The sequence below is a fragment of the Podarcis melisellensis genome (genome assembly GCF_964234715.1).
Source record: "Podarcis melisellensis genome assembly, chromosome: Z".
Classification (NCBI taxonomy): domain Eukaryota; kingdom Metazoa; phylum Chordata; class Lepidosauria; order Squamata; family Lacertidae; genus Podarcis; species Podarcis melisellensis.
The window spans coordinates 31,542,637-31,560,958 of record NC_138547.1 but is presented as its reverse complement, the minus strand read 5'-3'; the positions used below and the strand labels follow the sequence as shown (position 1 = coordinate 31,560,958).

Here is an 18,322-nt window from a genome sequence, read left to right as displayed (position 1 = left end):
AATGTGGGACAAAAAAGTAGTAGACCTGGGATATTTATCATATGAAAAGTTACAGGCTTTCAGCAGGAAGCTATGTGGCATGAACCAATTTGCAAATGAAGAAGTGTCTCCTGCAAAACACTGGCAGGCACAAACAGTCTTGAAAGCATAATTGTGTATATGCAATTTTGAATGAGTAGCTAATTATCTGAAAGGGAATACTTCCTTCCACCCACCCATCCCAATGGGGCAGTTGGGTGATGTGAGACTCTTAGAGGGTCTCCCATTTTTTATGGCAATATGTATTCCTTCCGGTCCTGCTGTCCTCCGTTAATTTATCCCTTTTGCCCTGGACTATTTAACTTTTCATACCTAACATTTGCTCTGTTGATTGATTGCAAGAATTACAAAACTACCCTGTAAGAACTCTGGGTAGTAGCAAATCATAACCATCTTGACCATGTCAGCAAAAAGGTGGCTGAAACGCGTACCAACCATTTCAGACCCTGCAATTGGCAAGCGAGGTCTTATTGGTGGTGCTGCCACTAAGGGCTGCTGGTTGGCATTGACCCATGACAGGGCCTTCTCAGTGCTGGCTCCAAGTTTGTGCAATGCCCATCCTGGTGAAGTGCATTGATCTCCCTCATTATTGAGATTCAGGCATTGGATTGCTGAATATTGTTTTTACCATTGATGTTTGGCATCCTAGGCTCCTTTGGGAGGAAAAGAGGGATAACATCCAATTCAGCATTGTTAGAATCAGCTTTTTAAATAATGTCAATAGTTAATTAATTAATTCCTTATCCTTGTGGCTGAAAAAAAAACAGGTGCATCTCAGCATCTCACAAGCCCAAGAGGAGTTGAGTAAGATCGTCCGCTCTTCAAAGGATGAGGTTTCAGTTCCTTGCAGATCCTAGCTCCTTTCCATGGAAAAAGCAGAACAAAGAAAACTGTTGTGAATCCAGAAGCCTCTCCTTCTTCTAGGAACCATGTGGCCTCAGGGAGACCTTTCTTAGTCTCAGCCCTCCTACCCACTTGCAGTGACAAAGTGTGGGTGGCGTGCCAAATGTCGCAGCCTTTTAAAAAGGGCTCATTCCGTTGCCACCACCCCCACCTTCAGGGGGACCTTTCCTCTTTGTATTGGTGATAAATTATGAATGGTGTGTTTTGGTACAACACTAGCTTATTTGGGATTTATTATTAAATTGTTCTGAATTGCCTTTGGTTGCACGGTAATAACATACTGATGACTAAGGTGGTGTGGGTTTGCTTGTTGTGAACAGCACTTTATAGTAATTTTTAGAATACTGTATAAAGGGTAAAGGGGACTCCTGACCATTAGGTCCAGTTGCAGACGACTCTGGGGTTGCGGCTCTCATCTCGCTTTATTGGCCGAGGGAGCCGGCGTACAGCTTCCGGGTCATGTGGCCAGCATGACTAAGCCGCTTCTGGCGAAGCAGAGCAGCGCATGGAAATGCCCGTTACCTTCCCGCTGGACCTATTTATCTACTTGCACTTTGATGTGCTTTCGAACTGCTAGGTTGCCAGGAGCAGAGACCAAGCAACGGGAGCTCACCCTGTCACGGGGAATCGAACCGCCAACCTTCTGATCAGCAAGTCCTAGGCTCTGTGGTTTAACCTACAGCGCCACCCGCGTCCCAATAATACAGTATACAGATACACAAATAAAGTGACTGGCTAAAGTATTATACTGCATACTGAGGCTATGCGCCCAATCTGGATCCATCCTAATTAGGATCCTTCCCTAATTAAACATTTGGGCAGAAGGTGGGATGGAGCAAGGAGACACGGGATCCCCTTCCCTGCTGCTCCTGACCACACTGCAGAGAGAAGGACTAAAAGTTCTACTTGCCGGCTGGAAGCTGCTTTCCTGTAGGGAATGTGCTAGTGAAGCAGATCCTGCCTGCCTCTCCTTTCTTCCTTCCTTCCTACCTCCACCATGCAACTAGGCTGCCTTTTGACAACTCCTGGCTGGCTCAAGGTGGAGCAACCTGATGCAGGGCAATCCAGAGCTCTCTCAGCCCAAGCCTGGGTCCACACAAGCTGGCCTGATTCAGTTCTGGTGCACAGCCCTGGCGGTACCTCATGCACATGAAGTTACAGATGAAAAGCACAACCTAACTACAGTTGTACCTTTGGACGTTTGACTTCCAAAACGTTCAGAAACCAAAGCGCGGCTTCTGATTTGCTGCAGGAAGCCTCACTGGACATTCAGCTTCGAAAAATAGTTTGCAAACCAGAACAGTCACTTTCATGTTTGTGGCGTTCGGGAACCAAAACTTTCGAGAAGTAAGCTGTTCGAAAACCAAGGTACAACTATACTTAATTATGTCATATACCATCAGTACTGCGATCCAAACACATTTTAGCTCCTTATTGACACTGGCTAACAGTGTTAGATTTGGTTCGAAGAAAAGGAGAGTTCAAGAGAAGAAACAGAACCACAAACCTAAAGTACTATATCATTATATTCTCTTTGGTGCAAATGACATACATTTCATTTTGTTTGGTCCATCGGAACTGGCCAACAGCACTGTTTTTCAGTGTACCCAGTCAAAAGGTGCATAGAGTAACATATGGACATGGCCCCACAGGCTCAGAAGAGGAATGTGTGTGGGAAAACACTTGATCCATCACGTTCATTTGAACAGTCCTAGATTTACTAAGGTGTGCCTTCCAAGAGATCAAAAAGCTGCCCTCGTCTTCTTCCACCATGAGCCATGGCTGGGAACTCCCAAGTTTAGTGAGGACTCAACAACATCTTCTCCAGCACTGTTCTCAGTGTTCTGTGCAAATTGTGGGAAGCTGGGGGACCCCAATTTCCCAAATACATTTTCAAGTAGGGGAACTAGTCTCCAGCACAGATAAAAATTACAGATGCCCTTGGCCTGGCCTTGAAAGCAGCAAAGAAAAACCACGTTACATAGGGGACCAGGAGCCCTATACTACCAACACCACAGTCAGGGACAGAAAACCCTCTCCCATATCTCACAATATGATTGTCCTGTCAGAACCCTCCCCCCCTCCCCCAAACCCCCGATTTCCCTGAGAAAGGAGAGAGCATCCTATTGCCTAAACTTCTCAAGTAATTTTGTAATAAGAAAGGAAGAAAGCTAAAGGTGCAGCTGAACTCTCTATCAGCTTTGGCCCTGTGGGAGGGAATTAAGTCCCCCTGGGTTGCAAGTGTGTGCAGGGGGGACAGGCATCAGAGCTCCTCCAATATCAGATGCAGCTGCCTGCTGCTACAGGTGGGGCACTCTTCGTGTTTCTGCTATCACCAGGACTCGGGCAACACACGCTAGGATGTACCAGGGAGAACCCATCCTCCAAAAGCCTTCTCCAAGTATTGTGCCATGGCCAGAGTCAAGTGGTCATTGTAGGGTCCTGCCACCACCTGGATGCCCAAGGGGAGGCCTTCCTTGCTCAAGCCCAGCGGGCACTGGGTCACTGGTAAGCCCAGTATGTTGAAGATGGCTAAAAGGGGAAGAGAGAGTGAAAGGAATTAGGGACTCAAAGCACTTCTTTGCAACAAACGAACTAGAATCCAAGACATTTTGTTTCGCTGCTATCTAGAAACATTCTCTGAGAATTTGGAATTTATCATACTGGTTTTAAGTGCAAGAATAAATCAAGGGGTTCTGCACTGGCTAATGAAACACAATATGTCACAGAAGCCCCTAATAAACAAAGCACAGTTTGCTCCATACCCAGAACCCCATGGAAAAGTTGTATCACCTTGTTTAGAGGTAGCAGGACTGTGGAATTGTATAGTACATACCCATGTACTGCACACATATGTACACATATAGTACATACCCATGTACTGCACACATATGCAGCATATGGCTGCATCATATGCTATATCCTGTTCGGTGGGTGCACATGAGCATGTACACATGCAAAGAAAACCAGATTCACCCAAATGGTGAAATACAATTACTGCATGCTGCTTCCCTTTTTCTCCTGGTCTCCTGCTTCCTCTGCTTTTCCTGTCTTGAATTTTTACATTATAAGCTCCTTAAGGCAGTGACCTGTCTAACATCTTGTACTCTGCAAAGCATCATGTACACTGAAAGAATGTACATGAGTAATACATGCATATGCAAAATAGGAACGCCTTACCCGTGTAGGCAAAATTGAAAGGCATCCCCAGAGGAGTGTGGTGCTTGGGAGCAACTACAGGGTGTGAAGGATATAAGAGGACACCATCACTTCCCAGTAGATTCACCATCTCGGTCTGCAGACTCTGTGCCATGCTTGCTAGCTTAGCGTTCACTTTGGGACTGTATTTCACCACCTTCTCGGTCAATCCTAGTGCTAAAAAGCACAGAGATGCAGGTAGGTCAAAGACAAACAGCAGTCATTGCAAAAGGCTGGATCATATATAACATGATATATTAGAACAGGGGTAGCCAATGTGATGCCCTCCAGATATTGCTGGACTACAACTCCCATCATCCCTTAGCACAGGCCACAGCCAAGAGCAGGTACACAAGTGTTTGAAAACAACTCTCTTAGTTGCTGCCTTTCACTCCCAAACTTCCATGCTACTGGATGAGTTGAGGATCGCCAGACTCCTTAGTCAATGTGGCACCCTCCATATGCTGTTGGGAATCCAGCAGACATCAGCCCCCAACCTGCATGGCCAATGGTCAGGGGTGATGGGACTAGTAGTACACCAACATCTGGAAGGCGCTATGTTGGCTATCCCAGTCCTAGATTGTAAGCACCACCAACTTCCTTCCAAATATATAATGCTACCTTCTGGTCCCAAGCATTGTTATATACATTTCTTTGCCAGCACTCCATATTTAGTTACCAGGAAATTGCCAAACAACCTGGATAGAACTAGCACATCAAAGGAGTGCAGCTATTTTAGAATAAAACTCTTAAGTTTAAAAACAGGACATTACCAATGGCTGGGATGGTGTGTGAAGACATCCCTATCATCCACTTCAGCAGTTCCCATGACGGCCACACTGGCTTTCCATGATCCCCAAGAAGCTCTGTGAAGGTTTCTGTTTGCTGTAATATGAATATGAATGGAGAAGCAAGGACGAAGAGAATTCCGTAACGTTTTCTGCTTCTACCTTTTTAAACTAGTATATTTTAAGCATGGTTTGCCAAACCTCCTCTCTCAACTTTACAAGGTACAATGACAAATAAATAAATCTTTCATAGTGGAGCAAGAGCTATGGAAGCAGGCATGGGTCCCAACTGCAGCAGAAGTTTAAAAGACGACGTCACCTTGAACATCTCCCAAAGAATCTTGCAAAGTGTAGTTTGCTAAGGTTGCTGAGCATTGTTCGGAGATCCCTATTCTCCTCGCAGAGCTACAACTGCGAGACTGGTTTAACAATCAATCCCTCTTCTAGATTGAAAGAAGATAAAGTCCCTACCAGAGAAGAATGGCAAACTAAGCTGTTGGATTATGCCAAAATGGTGAAACTGGCCGGAAAGCTCAGGGACCAAGAAGATCAAAACTTTAATAAATAATGGGGAAAATTTACAATCTACCTGAGGGACCACTGTAAGCAGATGAAAATGTCAGCAGGATTACAATAACACTTGTAATGTAGAAAGTATTATGGACAAAAATTGAGAGATATAAAATTTGGATGATTAAATAATATGCAGTTGATAATAGGACCCATGGAGGGGAAGGTGGGAAGTCCAGAGATTTCGAAGAATCTCTAAATATTGTTATGTATATTGTACTGTTACAATTTTATACTTGTAAAATAAAATAAAAATTATTTTTAAAAAACAAAACCAAACAATCCCTCTTTCCAGGGAATTCTGGTAATTGTAGCTCTAGGAGGGAAATAAGGATCTCCTAGCAAAACTCTTAACAAACTACAGTTCCCAGAATCCTTTGAGGGAAACCATAATTGCATAAGGTTGCATGGTACTGCTTTAAACGTATAGTACAGATTGGGGCCCATGGAAAGGACTAAGTACTTTTTAGAACCATGCTCTAGACTAGAGAACAATGTAAGTGCACAGAAACCTCCATGTGAAGATCAGCATCCCTGCTGCTGTTCTTCCCCTGTTGCAGGTAGGCTAACGCCCTGGTTTGCATTTTACATACCTGCCCATCACTGTCCTTGGAAGACATCATGACAGACCAGATCTGGAAGGAATACTTCATTTTGTGAATATTCACAGGCTGAACTTGAACACCCAGGTCAGCCTCCAGGTGCTTTACCACCTTGAAAACATAAGAGAGAAAATAACAGCCATTGAGTAAACAGTTATTAAAGGAGGAATTGAAAGCCTGGGGGCTGAAGAGCATTTAAGAAAAATATAGGATTCTTCTCATTCCACACAGACACAGTACACCAAAACAATATTATCACCACTACATCAGAGTTAGGAGGACTGGTAACACCTGGACATTCACAGATGGATGTCTGAACTTCTGAGGAGCTCCACTCTGCTTCAGGCAACATGATAGGAAGACTGTGTCTGTGGACTTTGCTATGTAACAACTTTTTTCAATATTTTGTTGTAATCACAGGGTGAAGATGGTATGCATGTGTGAACTCTCTCACACACAGAGAGAGAGAAGGATAGAGAGTGGTTCTCCTTAATCTTTGGTACTTTCACTGCAACCGCTAATGAACATAGGGGTTGCTCCCTACACTCCAGCTTCAAGACTTCCACAGCTCACCAGAACATTATGTAAATGTACCCTAAGCTTAGCTATCAAAGCTCCACGGTAGCCCTTACATTTCCCATTTTGATTTGGCAATCCTACTTCAAGATAATTGCACTGCTTTGGGGCTATTTTATGCTATCTTTGTATTCATAATCTTGCTGCAAGTTGAACTGAGACTTTTTCCCTATAAAAATGCATTTAATTATTATTAATAATAAATATAACACAGCCAGTAGATATACAGCCAAGGTTTAAGGAAGGGATCGTTTCCTATCTGGAGATGCTGGGAACTGAATGGGGCAGGGGGCTTCTGCATGCAAAGGATATACTCTACCACTGAGCTATGGACCTGTGCATGAATCTGAAAAAAACAGTGCCCAGGTATGCTGGGGCACACGAAGGCATGCACAGGCAAATTTGAACAGGCTGACTCAGCTGCCATTTACCAAACGCCTACCTAAACTCCCTGATAACTGTGATGGCCCTCAAGTTTTTAAGCTACCAGATGCAGTTTCCTCTTACGTTCCGATGAGCCTGAAGAAGCTCTTTGTCCACTGGGGAAACAAAGACAGAACCTCCGTCGTGCTCCATGGAGTAGAATTTCACATTCTTTAGAGATACTTTTTCATCCAGCTTCAACCTGAATAGGAAGGAATAAGATGGCCACAAGTCAGAAGCGAGGAGCGCTTTGGTCCCATCCTCAGTTCAAGTCGGCAGAGTGGACTAGCTCCTTGATGTACACCAAGTTCTTATAATCAACTCTTGGTAAAAAAATGCCACAGCAACCGAAGGCGCCAGACCAGTGGGGATACTGTCCTTCATTAGGCAGACCAAGGCAGAGGATGATAGAGGGTACAGAGTAGAGCAAAGTAATGGATAACAGAGTCAAGTGAGCTATGCAGCCAATGCTGCACCCCTGAAGCAAGCCTGGTACCCAGAGGCACAGTGAGGGATGCTGTCCCACAGCCAGTGCGGAAATAAGATTCAACGGCCAGTTAAATTGGCTTTCCTACATGGTGTTGTGAAGGGGGAGTATTCCGACCTCTGCCTCAGTTAGCCCTGTCCCTCACTGTGCAGATCTCTACCGTCGGGGGCAAAGACAGCCAGTGACAATAATGACAGGTGCCAAACACATTTGCACTTCTTAGCAGATTAGGATTCACTTTATGCACTGCAAAAGTAATAAGAACCACTTACTTTGTAACGCCCGACCCAGCCATGACCCTCAACAGGGGTTCCAGGTCCTCTGCAAAACGGCACATTGGGCCAGTGCACAGGAACTTTGTCCGAATGCCCACAGCATTAGGGAATTGGCCGTCATTGGGAACCACACCTAGACGAACACACCGAGTTTAGCTTTGCATGACAAACCACATCGCTTTAGTTTAGTGACAGGGTTGGGTTCATATGCCACCTCTCCCATACACAGAGCACTGTATTCAAGGCTAGTTTAGGTCCAAACCAAAACCCTAATCAGTTTTCTGACAGAAAGGATACTGCTACTGCCAGTTACCTTGAGACTGCAGAACTGAAGAAGGCACACTCGGGTCCACCTTTTGTTCCACACAATGAACATTATGGCAACAGGGATAAAGTATCCTGGCCTCATCCTCTGGCCAAAGAAGGAGCAGGTGCTGCAAATCTTGTTCTCTTCCCTCCTCCCATTGCTTTTGTATTAGTCTGTGAACTGGCAGGCAGGGGCCTTCCTGTCTTTTAATAGCCATGCAACACTTTAAAAAAGTTTTCAACAGGATACCGTTGCCAGATTTGGACTTGCTGCCTCCACTACAGTCATACCTCATGCTGCGTCCACTTCAGGTTACGTGTTTTCGTGTTGCATCCCGTGGCAACCCGGAAGTACTCAAATGGATTACTTCCGGGTTTTACCACTCGCACAGACACAGACGTGCTAAATCGTGCCATGTGCGTGCACCGATGTGGCACTTTGGCATGCATTAGTTCCGTGTTACCGATGGGCCTCCGAAACGGATCCCGTCCATAACATGAAGTTCCACTGTACTGAGATGCCAATTTGTGTAGCCAAAACAGCCAGGCCTTCAGGAACGGTAGCTGACTCTCCTTCTGAACTGGATGCCCACATTCCCAAAGGCTTTTACCTTAAGGTCCAGTTGACCTTCCAAAGGAAATAAACCCTAACTCTTGAGAGGTAAGAGCATCAAGACAACCTGCAACTGTTCTTTCTGTCCTTTCTTTTAGTTAACTTGGTGGAAAAAGAAGCAATGAGAAATGGGCATTTTGTACCAGTGGTGGGCTTGTGTCCAAAGACGCCATTGAAGAAAGCCGGCATACGGATGCTGCCCCCAATATCTGAGCCCACACCGATCACAGAACCAGCAGCTGCCAGGATGCAGCCTTCTCCTCCTGGAAGGCAAAGAAAGGACAGATTGGCAGTGGACCACAGGCATATCTGAGTAACCCCGCACTTGCCACTCACAGAATCTGCTCTGGGAGACCAAAATACACATGGAGAAACAGAGTGTGCTAAACAGATTTTTTCCCCCAGGGATTGTCTTGCTAACCAGTACTAATCTCAAATACTTGCAGATCCAACAAAAGAGAAGCATCACTGGCATACCTAACTTGCAAACTATTATAGGTGGCTTTCTGGTCCCCAATCCCTATACAACCCTACTTCTATGCTGTATCAAAGTCAAAAATAAGCAACGTATTCCCAACTGCCCTCCATTCTTGTTGAGTTCTGGTCACTTGTTTAAACCACCATCACATGAGCAGTTAATCACTAGCAGGAGATTTGATCAGCCAGGACTAACTTATCTGTTCAGTGCAGCATGTTCTCACAAACGAGGTAGCCCACTCACCTGAGCTGCCTCCTACGATGCGCTCTAGGTCATATGGGTTGTTGGTCCGACCATAGACCCGGTTGCTCGACTCAAACCACATGCACAGCTCGCTGCAGTTGGTCACACCCAGTGGGATGGTGCCAGCCTGCTTTACCCGTGACACTACCGAAGCATCAGATGTGGAGATAATGTTACGACGGCTAACCAGTCCAGAGGCATTGGGCAACCCTACCACAACGAGGAAAACAAAAAGGAAAAAAAGAGTCAGAGGTTCCACAATAGCCTAGAGCAGTGCTAAAGGGCAGCTATAAGGCCAAGAGCCAAGGGAGTAGCTGCCCCCCAAATGTCTGGAAAATGATGCAATATGGTAGATACACCACACTATTTCAGCAATGTTTAATCAAGCAGGTATCTCTGGTTTTATTTGGTAGGTGTTTTTCATTTTCTGTAAACCATTTGCAGCCTGTAGTAGATGAGATAAAGTCATCTTTATCATCTTTCCAGCTGGGGAAAGCAAATGCTCCTTTTAGCAGTGGAAGGGAGAAAGGTAAGTAATGAACTAAAATGAAAACAAAACCTAATACAGTAATGGTTTTTGCTCACTCTGTGCTTTATAACCCACCTCCTCCTTTCCAGCCAGTTCCTTGATCTTTTAGCATGCTCTCTGTCCTCAAGTATACAAGCAAGTACACAGTCCTCAAACCAAGAAGTATCTTACTTGTTTTGTATGTGTGAAGAGAGGTATGGCTTAGCCAAGGAGGAATAGGTTTGTGGGGAGCAAACCACAAATAGTACATCTCATCCCTAGATACTCCAGAGGTACCTCATTAAGAGTGCAAAAATTGGTTGGCCTTACTGGAGAAGGAGTATCTTGTTTAACAAGTTTGGGACCACACCCTCTAAGATGCAGCAACACCAGAGAATTGCTGGTTTCAGACTAAAACCTGGCGCCCTCAGAGCAGCTGGATTTTTGCTCAGTCTGCAGAACTACATGAAGGAAAATCCCTAGAAGGTTAGGAAAGATGTCACTCACTGAGAAAAGGACGTGGGCTGCATTTTATACAGCACGCCCTATTGTAAGATAACATAGCTTTCCCAAAACACAACAGTTGGAAACCTTCTTCTTCTTCTTCCAAGAAGTTCAAGATAGCACATGTCTACCTCCTAATTAAAGGGACGCGGGTGGCGCTGTGGGTAAAACCTCAGCGCCTAGGACTTGCCGATCGCATGGTCGGCGGTTCAAATCCCCACGGCGGGGTGAGCTCCCAGCTCCTGCCCACCTAGCAGTTCGAAAGCACCTTTAAGTGCAAGTAGATAAATAGGTACCGCTTTATAGCGGGAAGGTAAACGGCGTTTCCGTGTGCTGCGCTGGTGCTGGCTTGCCAGAGCAGCTTTGTCACGCTGGTCACGTGACCCAGAAGTGTCTGCGGACAGCGCTTGCTCCCGGCCTCTAGAGTGAGATGAGCGCACAACCCTAGAGTCTGTCAAGACTGGCCCGTACGGGCAGGGGTACCTTTACCTTTACCTCCTAATTAATCCTCACAATTACCCTGTGATGTAGGGTTAGGTTGGGCATCATGTCTGAGTGGTGGATTTGAACCTTTGTCTTCAAAGTAACGCACTATTTAATTGGGATCTGCCATTATGGGATAGACCGAGTTGCAGAGATAAATAGTCATGGGGGAGGCGAGCTCTTAATTTGTTATTATATCTGTACTTCAAGTCTGATTAGGCAAATCTCCCCTGGAAAGACTAATGTTTGATGCAACCTGTATGAGAAAATTAATGAGCGAACGCCTAGATTTTATTTCATTGGAACTGAGAGAAGATGGCGTTTGCCACCAGAGAAGAACTTTTGGATTGATTCGGCATAAACAGCAACGTGTGAGGATATATTGCAAATAACAGACTTACCATCTACAAAAAAAAAAAAAAGGAGAGTCATACAAATTTCACACAGAGGCATATTATTGCTCACTTCAACTCGCCTGTGGAAATAACTCAGAGGCCATGAAAGAAGGAAGGATAACAGGAAGATTTAAAGAAGGAACTATTGGAAACTCAAGGCAGTAGAAACATAAGATGATTGGACCCCACTGAACTTGAAGCCTGGGAAGCCCCAACAAAAATTTATAATTTGGCAAAATATTTGGACTATATGATATGTATTTGTATAATTTGGAATATTTAATGTGATCTGATTGGATTGTTAAAATGGAAAACAATAAAAATTATTTTTTAAAAAAGGATTCAACTGATTCAAGCACCATTTGGCTGTCACTATTTTATAAGATCTCATTGACAGAGTTTTAAAAGAATGAAGGAATGCCAATTTAAGAAAGCAACAAACAAAACGTCTTAAGGGTTGCTCTGTTACCCATTACTGTAAAATATTCATACTGAAACAAATCTATGAAATAGATAAATAAATTAAATGAGGGAAGACTACAGACTGCGGTCAAGAGGTGGGTGGAGGTTATGCAAGAGAACACACCGTATAGCGCAAAGGCTTCTTTGATGGTGATAGGGACTCCCAAGAAGGGGAACTTTTCCTTCAGTGACTCTTCATCATCTTGCCCCTCAGAGAGCAGCTGGTCGACCTGATGAGCTTCCTCAAGGGCAGCCTCAAACCTGAGAGGGATGGTTGGATAAGAGCCAGAGGAAATAAGAGAAAACCCGTCAATCTCTAGAGCCTGGAACCTAACTGGTCTTCCTACGATGCTCATTTTGTCCCACACCTATTGCTCCTCCCAAGTTCCATCTCTGGACCACAGCTAGAGGTGAAGCTGGAGAAAGACTTCAGAGGGAGCCTAGAGGAAACAAGTCTAAATGTTGCTGTTTTTTGTTTTTGTTTTTTTGCTTTGTGATCACCACAGCTTTGGAACTTCTCTATAAATATTTGCTTAACGACAAACAGGTTCTTGACCTCGGATAAACAAAACAGGGTTCTGTCTCCAGGTTTCCCCTCAGGTATGCAGCCCCTTGCTATTTCCTACCTGGGAGAGAGGACAAATGGTCAAACAGCTTTCTAAAAATCCTTAAAAGAAGAACATGATGGTATACAACAGGGACAGAGAATCTCCACCTTGCAGCCAGTCGTGGTCTACAGGGGGTCTGACCCATTAGACCATCTCTCCAAAATACAACCACATGCCCACCAGCAAAGGATGACATTAGCTGATAGGCATGATGGAGATGGGGTCCAAAGATTCCAGAGAATGCATTGGCAATGCAGATCCCTGCAGGAAGGTTGGTGAGTGGGAGGCTTGTTATTGCCAGGTGCTGCTTTGTCCCACCCCGTGAGATGGGCCACCTATTACATCACCTTTCTCCACCATGCCCCTGCTTGTGTATCTTCCAGGAGCATCTGATCAGCAGCTGTCGGGAGACAGAGTACTAGGTGAGATGACACTTTATCCCACCTGCCTGCCCCACTCATCCAGTAGGCCAGCTCTCATGTCCTTAGTCTGAATACAGGATGGCCAAGGTCAGCGAAAGGTTCAGAAAGGACAAGTACTTCCGAGAATGAGCAGAGCTCCCTTTGTTTGGATTCGGAGAAGCTACAAACTAGTTACTTTTGCTATGATTGTGTTGCAAACCATAACTATGCGAGCACTTGGAAGAATTCTTCAGGAAATGTATTGACTCAAAGTAGGTCAACGTGTGAGGCAACAGAGAATCTCTAGCGGAGCACCGCATCTGCCTGCCCTTTTTCCTGTCAGAAGTAGAAATATGTTGAAACAGAAAGTATAAATTCTATCACTCACCTGTCTTTTACAACCGCATTGATCAACGGGTTGACTTCTTTGATCCTCCCAATGTATGTTTCAATAACATCAATACATTTCACCTGCAAGGAATAAAAGGTGCTCAAAAGATTGCTGCAATCTGGCTAACTTCCAGAGCATCTAGTGATCATATGTGCTGAACATTGTGTTCTGTTTCATTAGCAATTAGCACCATGCCATGGACAGAATGCTGAGCTTGGAGCAAGGAAATCAAGGTTCGAATATTCTATAATAATTTAGTTATCATGATGATTCATTCTTTATATGCTGCTCAAGTCACTCTGGGCAGCTATGAACTTCAATGGATCGGACCAAAGGTCCAAATAACCCAGCATCACAAAATGGTTTACAGATGTTTCTGTGAAGCTCACAAGCAAGGCAAAACGTCCATCACACACTCCCTGCTATTACTTGCCAGAAAAGTACTTGTCAGTGGTACACTATCTCTGAGAAAGGAGGCTCTCCACATAGCCATGTAAGGAAGCCTTCAGTCAGTATTTTAGCCTCACTCACCTCACAATATTTGTTGAGTAGGGGAAAATTGGAAAAGCCCATGCACAGTATGTCTGAGTTCCTTGGGAAAGTGGTGTAATATACATGCAATAAAATAAGTGATAAATACGTTTATGATTAACCATTGGGTGTGAGAAGCAATGCGAGGGAAGTCGCTGATAACAACGGATTTCAGAAAGAGGCAGAATTTAGCTCATGCTCACTATTACGAATTATTTCCCTTGCCATCTGGGAATGTGCCTACATTTAACATGCATGTTTTCCCTCAAAGAATACTCAGAACTGCATTTTACCCGCACTGAGCTACACCTCCCAGCACCCTTAACAAAATATAGTATCCCACAGGTATTATTTGAGGGAGGCAATGTGCTTTAAATGTTCATTGAATATTAACGGTATTGAGGTGGGACATAGAGTCTATAAATTAAGGGTGTCAGTGGTGTTGACACTAGAACAACCTTTGGAGAGCGTTCCCAAAACATTAGAAGAAATTAAAAGGTTTGGAGAAGTGGCGGGTTTCAAAATAAGCTCAGATAAAACAACAATGTTGGTCAAAAACATGGATGAGCAGTCAAAAAAAATTTTTAGAAAGGATGTCTAGTTTAAAAATAGGCAAAAAGTTGTATTTGGGAATTTGGCTTACAGTAAGAAATCTTACTGGGACGTGGGTGGCGCTGTGGATTAAACCACAGAGCCTAGGACTTGCTGATCAGAAGGTTGGCGGTTCGAATCCCCGCGTCGGGGTGAGCTCCCGTTGCTTGGTCCCTGCTCCTGCCAACCTAGCAGTTCGAAAGCGCGTCAAAGTGCAAGTAGATAAATAGGTACCACTCCAGCGGGAAGATAAACGGCACTTCCGTGTGCTGCTCTGGTTCGCCAGAAGCAGCTTAGTCATGCTGGCCACATGACCTGGAAGCTGTATGCCGGCTCCCTTGGCCAATAAAGCGAGATGAGTGCCGCAACCCCAGAATCGGTCACGACTGGACCTAACGGTCAGGGGTCCCCTTACCTTACCTTTAAGAAATCTTAACCTATTTGAAAATAATTACTGTATTTTTCCGTGCATAAGACTAGGTTTTCCCCCTTAAAAATAATGTCAAAAATTAGGGGGCTTCTTTTACACGGGGCCATCTCCTCCCATTTTCTTAAATCTGAGTCCCCCAAAACAGGGGGCATCTTATACATGGGGGCATCTTATAGAAGGAAAAAGATGGTATATTAAATTGTGGAAAGAGATTAAGAAAGAATTGGAGATATGGGGGAGAATATGGGAAACCTCCAGATGTTGCCAGACTACAATTCCCACAAGCCCTAGAAAGCATGGCTAATGGCTGGGAACGATGGGAGCTGCAGTTCAGCAACATGTGACGATGACACAAAGTTTCCCCGCCCCTATGAAAGATGCACAACAGAATGTAAGGACTCAAATGAGCCCGTTTTCCTGTATAACCATGAAAGACAATTACTGTATGTTATTTGCCTCTGTCAAAAGTCTATGCCACGGTAACCCCATACAGGTTTTGGCTAAGTTATAATCTGAACAGAGCTTGGAGGCTTATTTGAAAATCTTCTAAATGAGAATGTACACAAGATTTCTCCTAAGATTCCAAACCTCTTTACAATACACACCAAGCAAGTCACTGGAAAAAACCACATTCCTTTAAGGAAGGGAGGGGCAGGAGATGAGATTCTCAATACCAATCTCTTGTCCTGACGCAAAGCAACTGAAGAACAGTGCAATGCTTGTTTAGAATAAGGTTACCAGATTTTTTCCAATGAATCTGGGGACACTTTTCAACTTCAATGGATTTTGTATGGGGACTGATTTGTAAATCCAGGGACTGTCCCCGGGAAACAGGGACATCTGGTAACCTTAGTTTAAAAGCAAGTGTTGATGAAACAAATTTGAATTCACTCACGCAACAAGTGTATTTAGAATTGGAGGGGAGGGGACATCAGAACTAACGGTGGTACAGTTGATTACCTTCTTAAATCTAGATTTTCAAATAGTAACTTGCTGAGAGTAAAAATTGCCTCCTGGTGACCAGGCTGGTTTGTCATTCCCCCACCCAACCTAAAAATCGGTAATACAGGTGGATAAAGCAAGAAAGCCAGCATCATTGTGGACTAGTAACTCTCTATTCCTAATAATGATTTGCATTAATCTGCAAAAGAAAAATTAAACCTAAGAACAGGATGTTCTCTTACTCTTCTCCAGATGCTTTTGAAAAGTATTCAAGTGGAACCAATCCAAATTTATTTCATCATGAACACCAGCAGGGCTCATTGCAAATTTATTTGTATCTTCCACAGAAAAGTGGGCAGAAGGTAAACAGCAAGAGCGTGGCAGGCTTTGCATTTGGTGAGATTTCTTTAAAACATTTATTTAGTGGGTAAACTGAAGGCAGACGAGACCCTTATCAAATGAGTATAATGTTCAGCAGATGAACTTTAATGCTGCAGAGATAGTGGCTTACCAAACCGTCTGAAGAATTAGAAAAGTTTCAGATATTGCATTTTTAGGAGCTGGATTTCTCTCTCCCACCCCCCAGCTCTTGGTCTTTCCCACATGAAAGCTACATGTCTGGAGTCAGTAGACCACTACCATGGATGACTAACTGAGAAATCCAAATCCCTGAATCACTCTGCTGAAGGGAGATTGAATGGGGCCATTGAATGGCGTTTTAAAGGCTTCTGCAACCATGGAAGCTCCAACCATCAGTGTGGAAGCTCTGCCAGCAAAGAGCACCCCAATGTACCCATCCAAATAGTGAGCAGAACCAACCACTAGTGGTGTCCCCACCAGCAGAAATCTCTGAAACAGGGTGCTTCAGGGGTGGGGCTGAGCCACCGCAGAATCCTATGGATCCTCGGCCGATCCTGCTACTGTCACATAATGGCAACAGGTGCAATCCTGGTCTGTTCGCTGTGCTAATGCAGCAGATGGGTATTTTTCTGCTCCCTCCACCTTTTGATGTGCCCAATATTATCTGCCTTCACCATTCTGGTTGTAAAAGTGGTACTTTTAATAGTAAAAGTACTATTAAAGAGTACTGCCTCTTTCCTCTAACTAAAGGGAACATCGCCCACATTCTCACAAGAAATTTGTTTTTTCTTTGCAAGCAGGTGGAGTATCTAACAGAACTACGTGGACTTAAGATTCTACATACAAAGATCCTGGGATTCGTGTTAAGGGCTTATGTTGATTTATTCTGAAAGGTTCACCCCTTGTGCCTAGGGCAAGAATCTTCCACGCCAGATCTAGATTCCATACTCCGCAAACAAGCTGCAAAGAAATTAAAAAGAGAGCACCAAGGCTGTGGGAGCCGACATGCCCCTGCTACCTTGGAACAGAGGACTTCCACGAAATATTCCACACTGGATTTTGTGGCACAACTTCATAAGCAGATCCCCAGTCAGGCTAGGATATATGGAAGCCTAGGTGGTCTAGGAACATGGGGCATTCGCGAAGGGCTAGGAATCCCCAAGCTTTGCCTTGGAGTAGACCCCCTCCTAGCAAAACTACAATGCCCAGCAGCCCTTGCGGGGCGATCCCCTCCCACATCTCTCTCTCTCTCTCTCTCTCTCTCTCTCTCTCTCTCTCTCTCTCTCTCTCTCTCAAACTCAGAGACGGGCTGTCCGGGCCCTTACCTCCCTACGACGGATCCGCCGCGCCAGCTCCACTGCGGACAGCAACAGCAATGGGTGTTCCGGCGGCGGGACGGCGCGGGCTCTGCTGGGGCCAGGAGGAGAAGAAGCAGCAGCAGCAGCCACCGCCGCCGGCGCCCTCAATGGGGAGCGGAGGGCTGAGGCGCGCGCCGCCAGGCTGAGCAGCGCGAGGAGGGCTCCCGAGAGGAAGCGCAGCACGAGCACGACGCAGCGCTCTGCGCGTGAGAGCGCCATGGCAAAAGAGATCAGAGCTCCGGGCCAATGCTGCCGATTAGAGCGGAAGGTGCGCGGCCACGCCCATTGGGGGGTGGGGGTGAGGGGCCCGCCGGCGCCAAGCTCCGCCCCCTCCGCTCGCCCCTCCCCGTCCCCGAGATTTAAATCGTCAAGCGAAGGAACGACAGGCTAGTTAGTTTTTCCTCAGTCAGAGGGAGAGTTAAGAAACAGAAACAAGCAGCTCCTAAAGACCCTTTTAAAATGAATTGAGTGAATAAAATAAAATAAAAATACAATACAATACTGTGATCTTCGGATGAAGGGTGGTATAGAGATTTAATCACTAGTAATAAGCACATTGAATTATTTATTTATTGCATTTATATCCCACCTCCCCCCCCCCCAGGTGGTGTAGCTCAGGGGGAGCCCTTTCTGAGGAGATCCCTGGGGCATGGCTAAACCAGGTGAGGGTAGCTGTTGGGTCTCAAACCATAGCTGTCAACTTTCAGATTTGAAAATAAGGGATCAGCAGCCTCGAAAATAATGGATCAGCAGCCTCACCTGTCCCAGGGACAGTCTACGGGATATCTCACAATCCGGGATAGCAACGGGAAGCAGCGGGAGACAGCGCTGGAATAAGGGAATTTCCCGCAAAAAAA

General features: G+C 45.1%; 1 protein-coding gene and 1 long non-coding RNA gene across 2 annotated transcripts; both read right to left on the bottom strand.

Moving 5' to 3' along the window:
* Positions 1-729: 729 nt before the first annotated feature.
* On the bottom strand, positions 730-2,575 carry LOC309361701. The gene is made up of 2 exons (XR_014164592.1): positions 2,118-2,575; positions 730-896 (listed from the first exon to the last, which is right to left on the bottom strand). It is a non-coding gene; the product is annotated as an uncharacterized lncRNA (long non-coding RNA).
* A 10-nt stretch (positions 2,576-2,585) lies between these two features.
* FAAH2 (fatty acid amide hydrolase 2) lies at positions 2,586-17,752 on the bottom strand. The gene is made up of 11 exons (XM_081896790.1): positions 17,433-17,752; positions 13,251-13,333; positions 11,978-12,114; positions 9,502-9,711; positions 8,924-9,043; positions 7,859-7,994; positions 7,184-7,301; positions 6,092-6,211; positions 4,914-5,025; positions 4,123-4,317; positions 2,586-3,474 (listed from the first exon to the last, which is right to left on the bottom strand). The coding sequence occupies exons 1-11, from the start codon at positions 17,682-17,684 to the stop codon at positions 3,299-3,301; spliced, it is 1,659 nt and encodes a 552-aa protein (XP_081752916.1). The 5' UTR covers positions 17,685-17,752; the 3' UTR covers positions 2,586-3,298.
* Between the last annotated feature and the right edge of the window lie 570 nt (positions 17,753-18,322).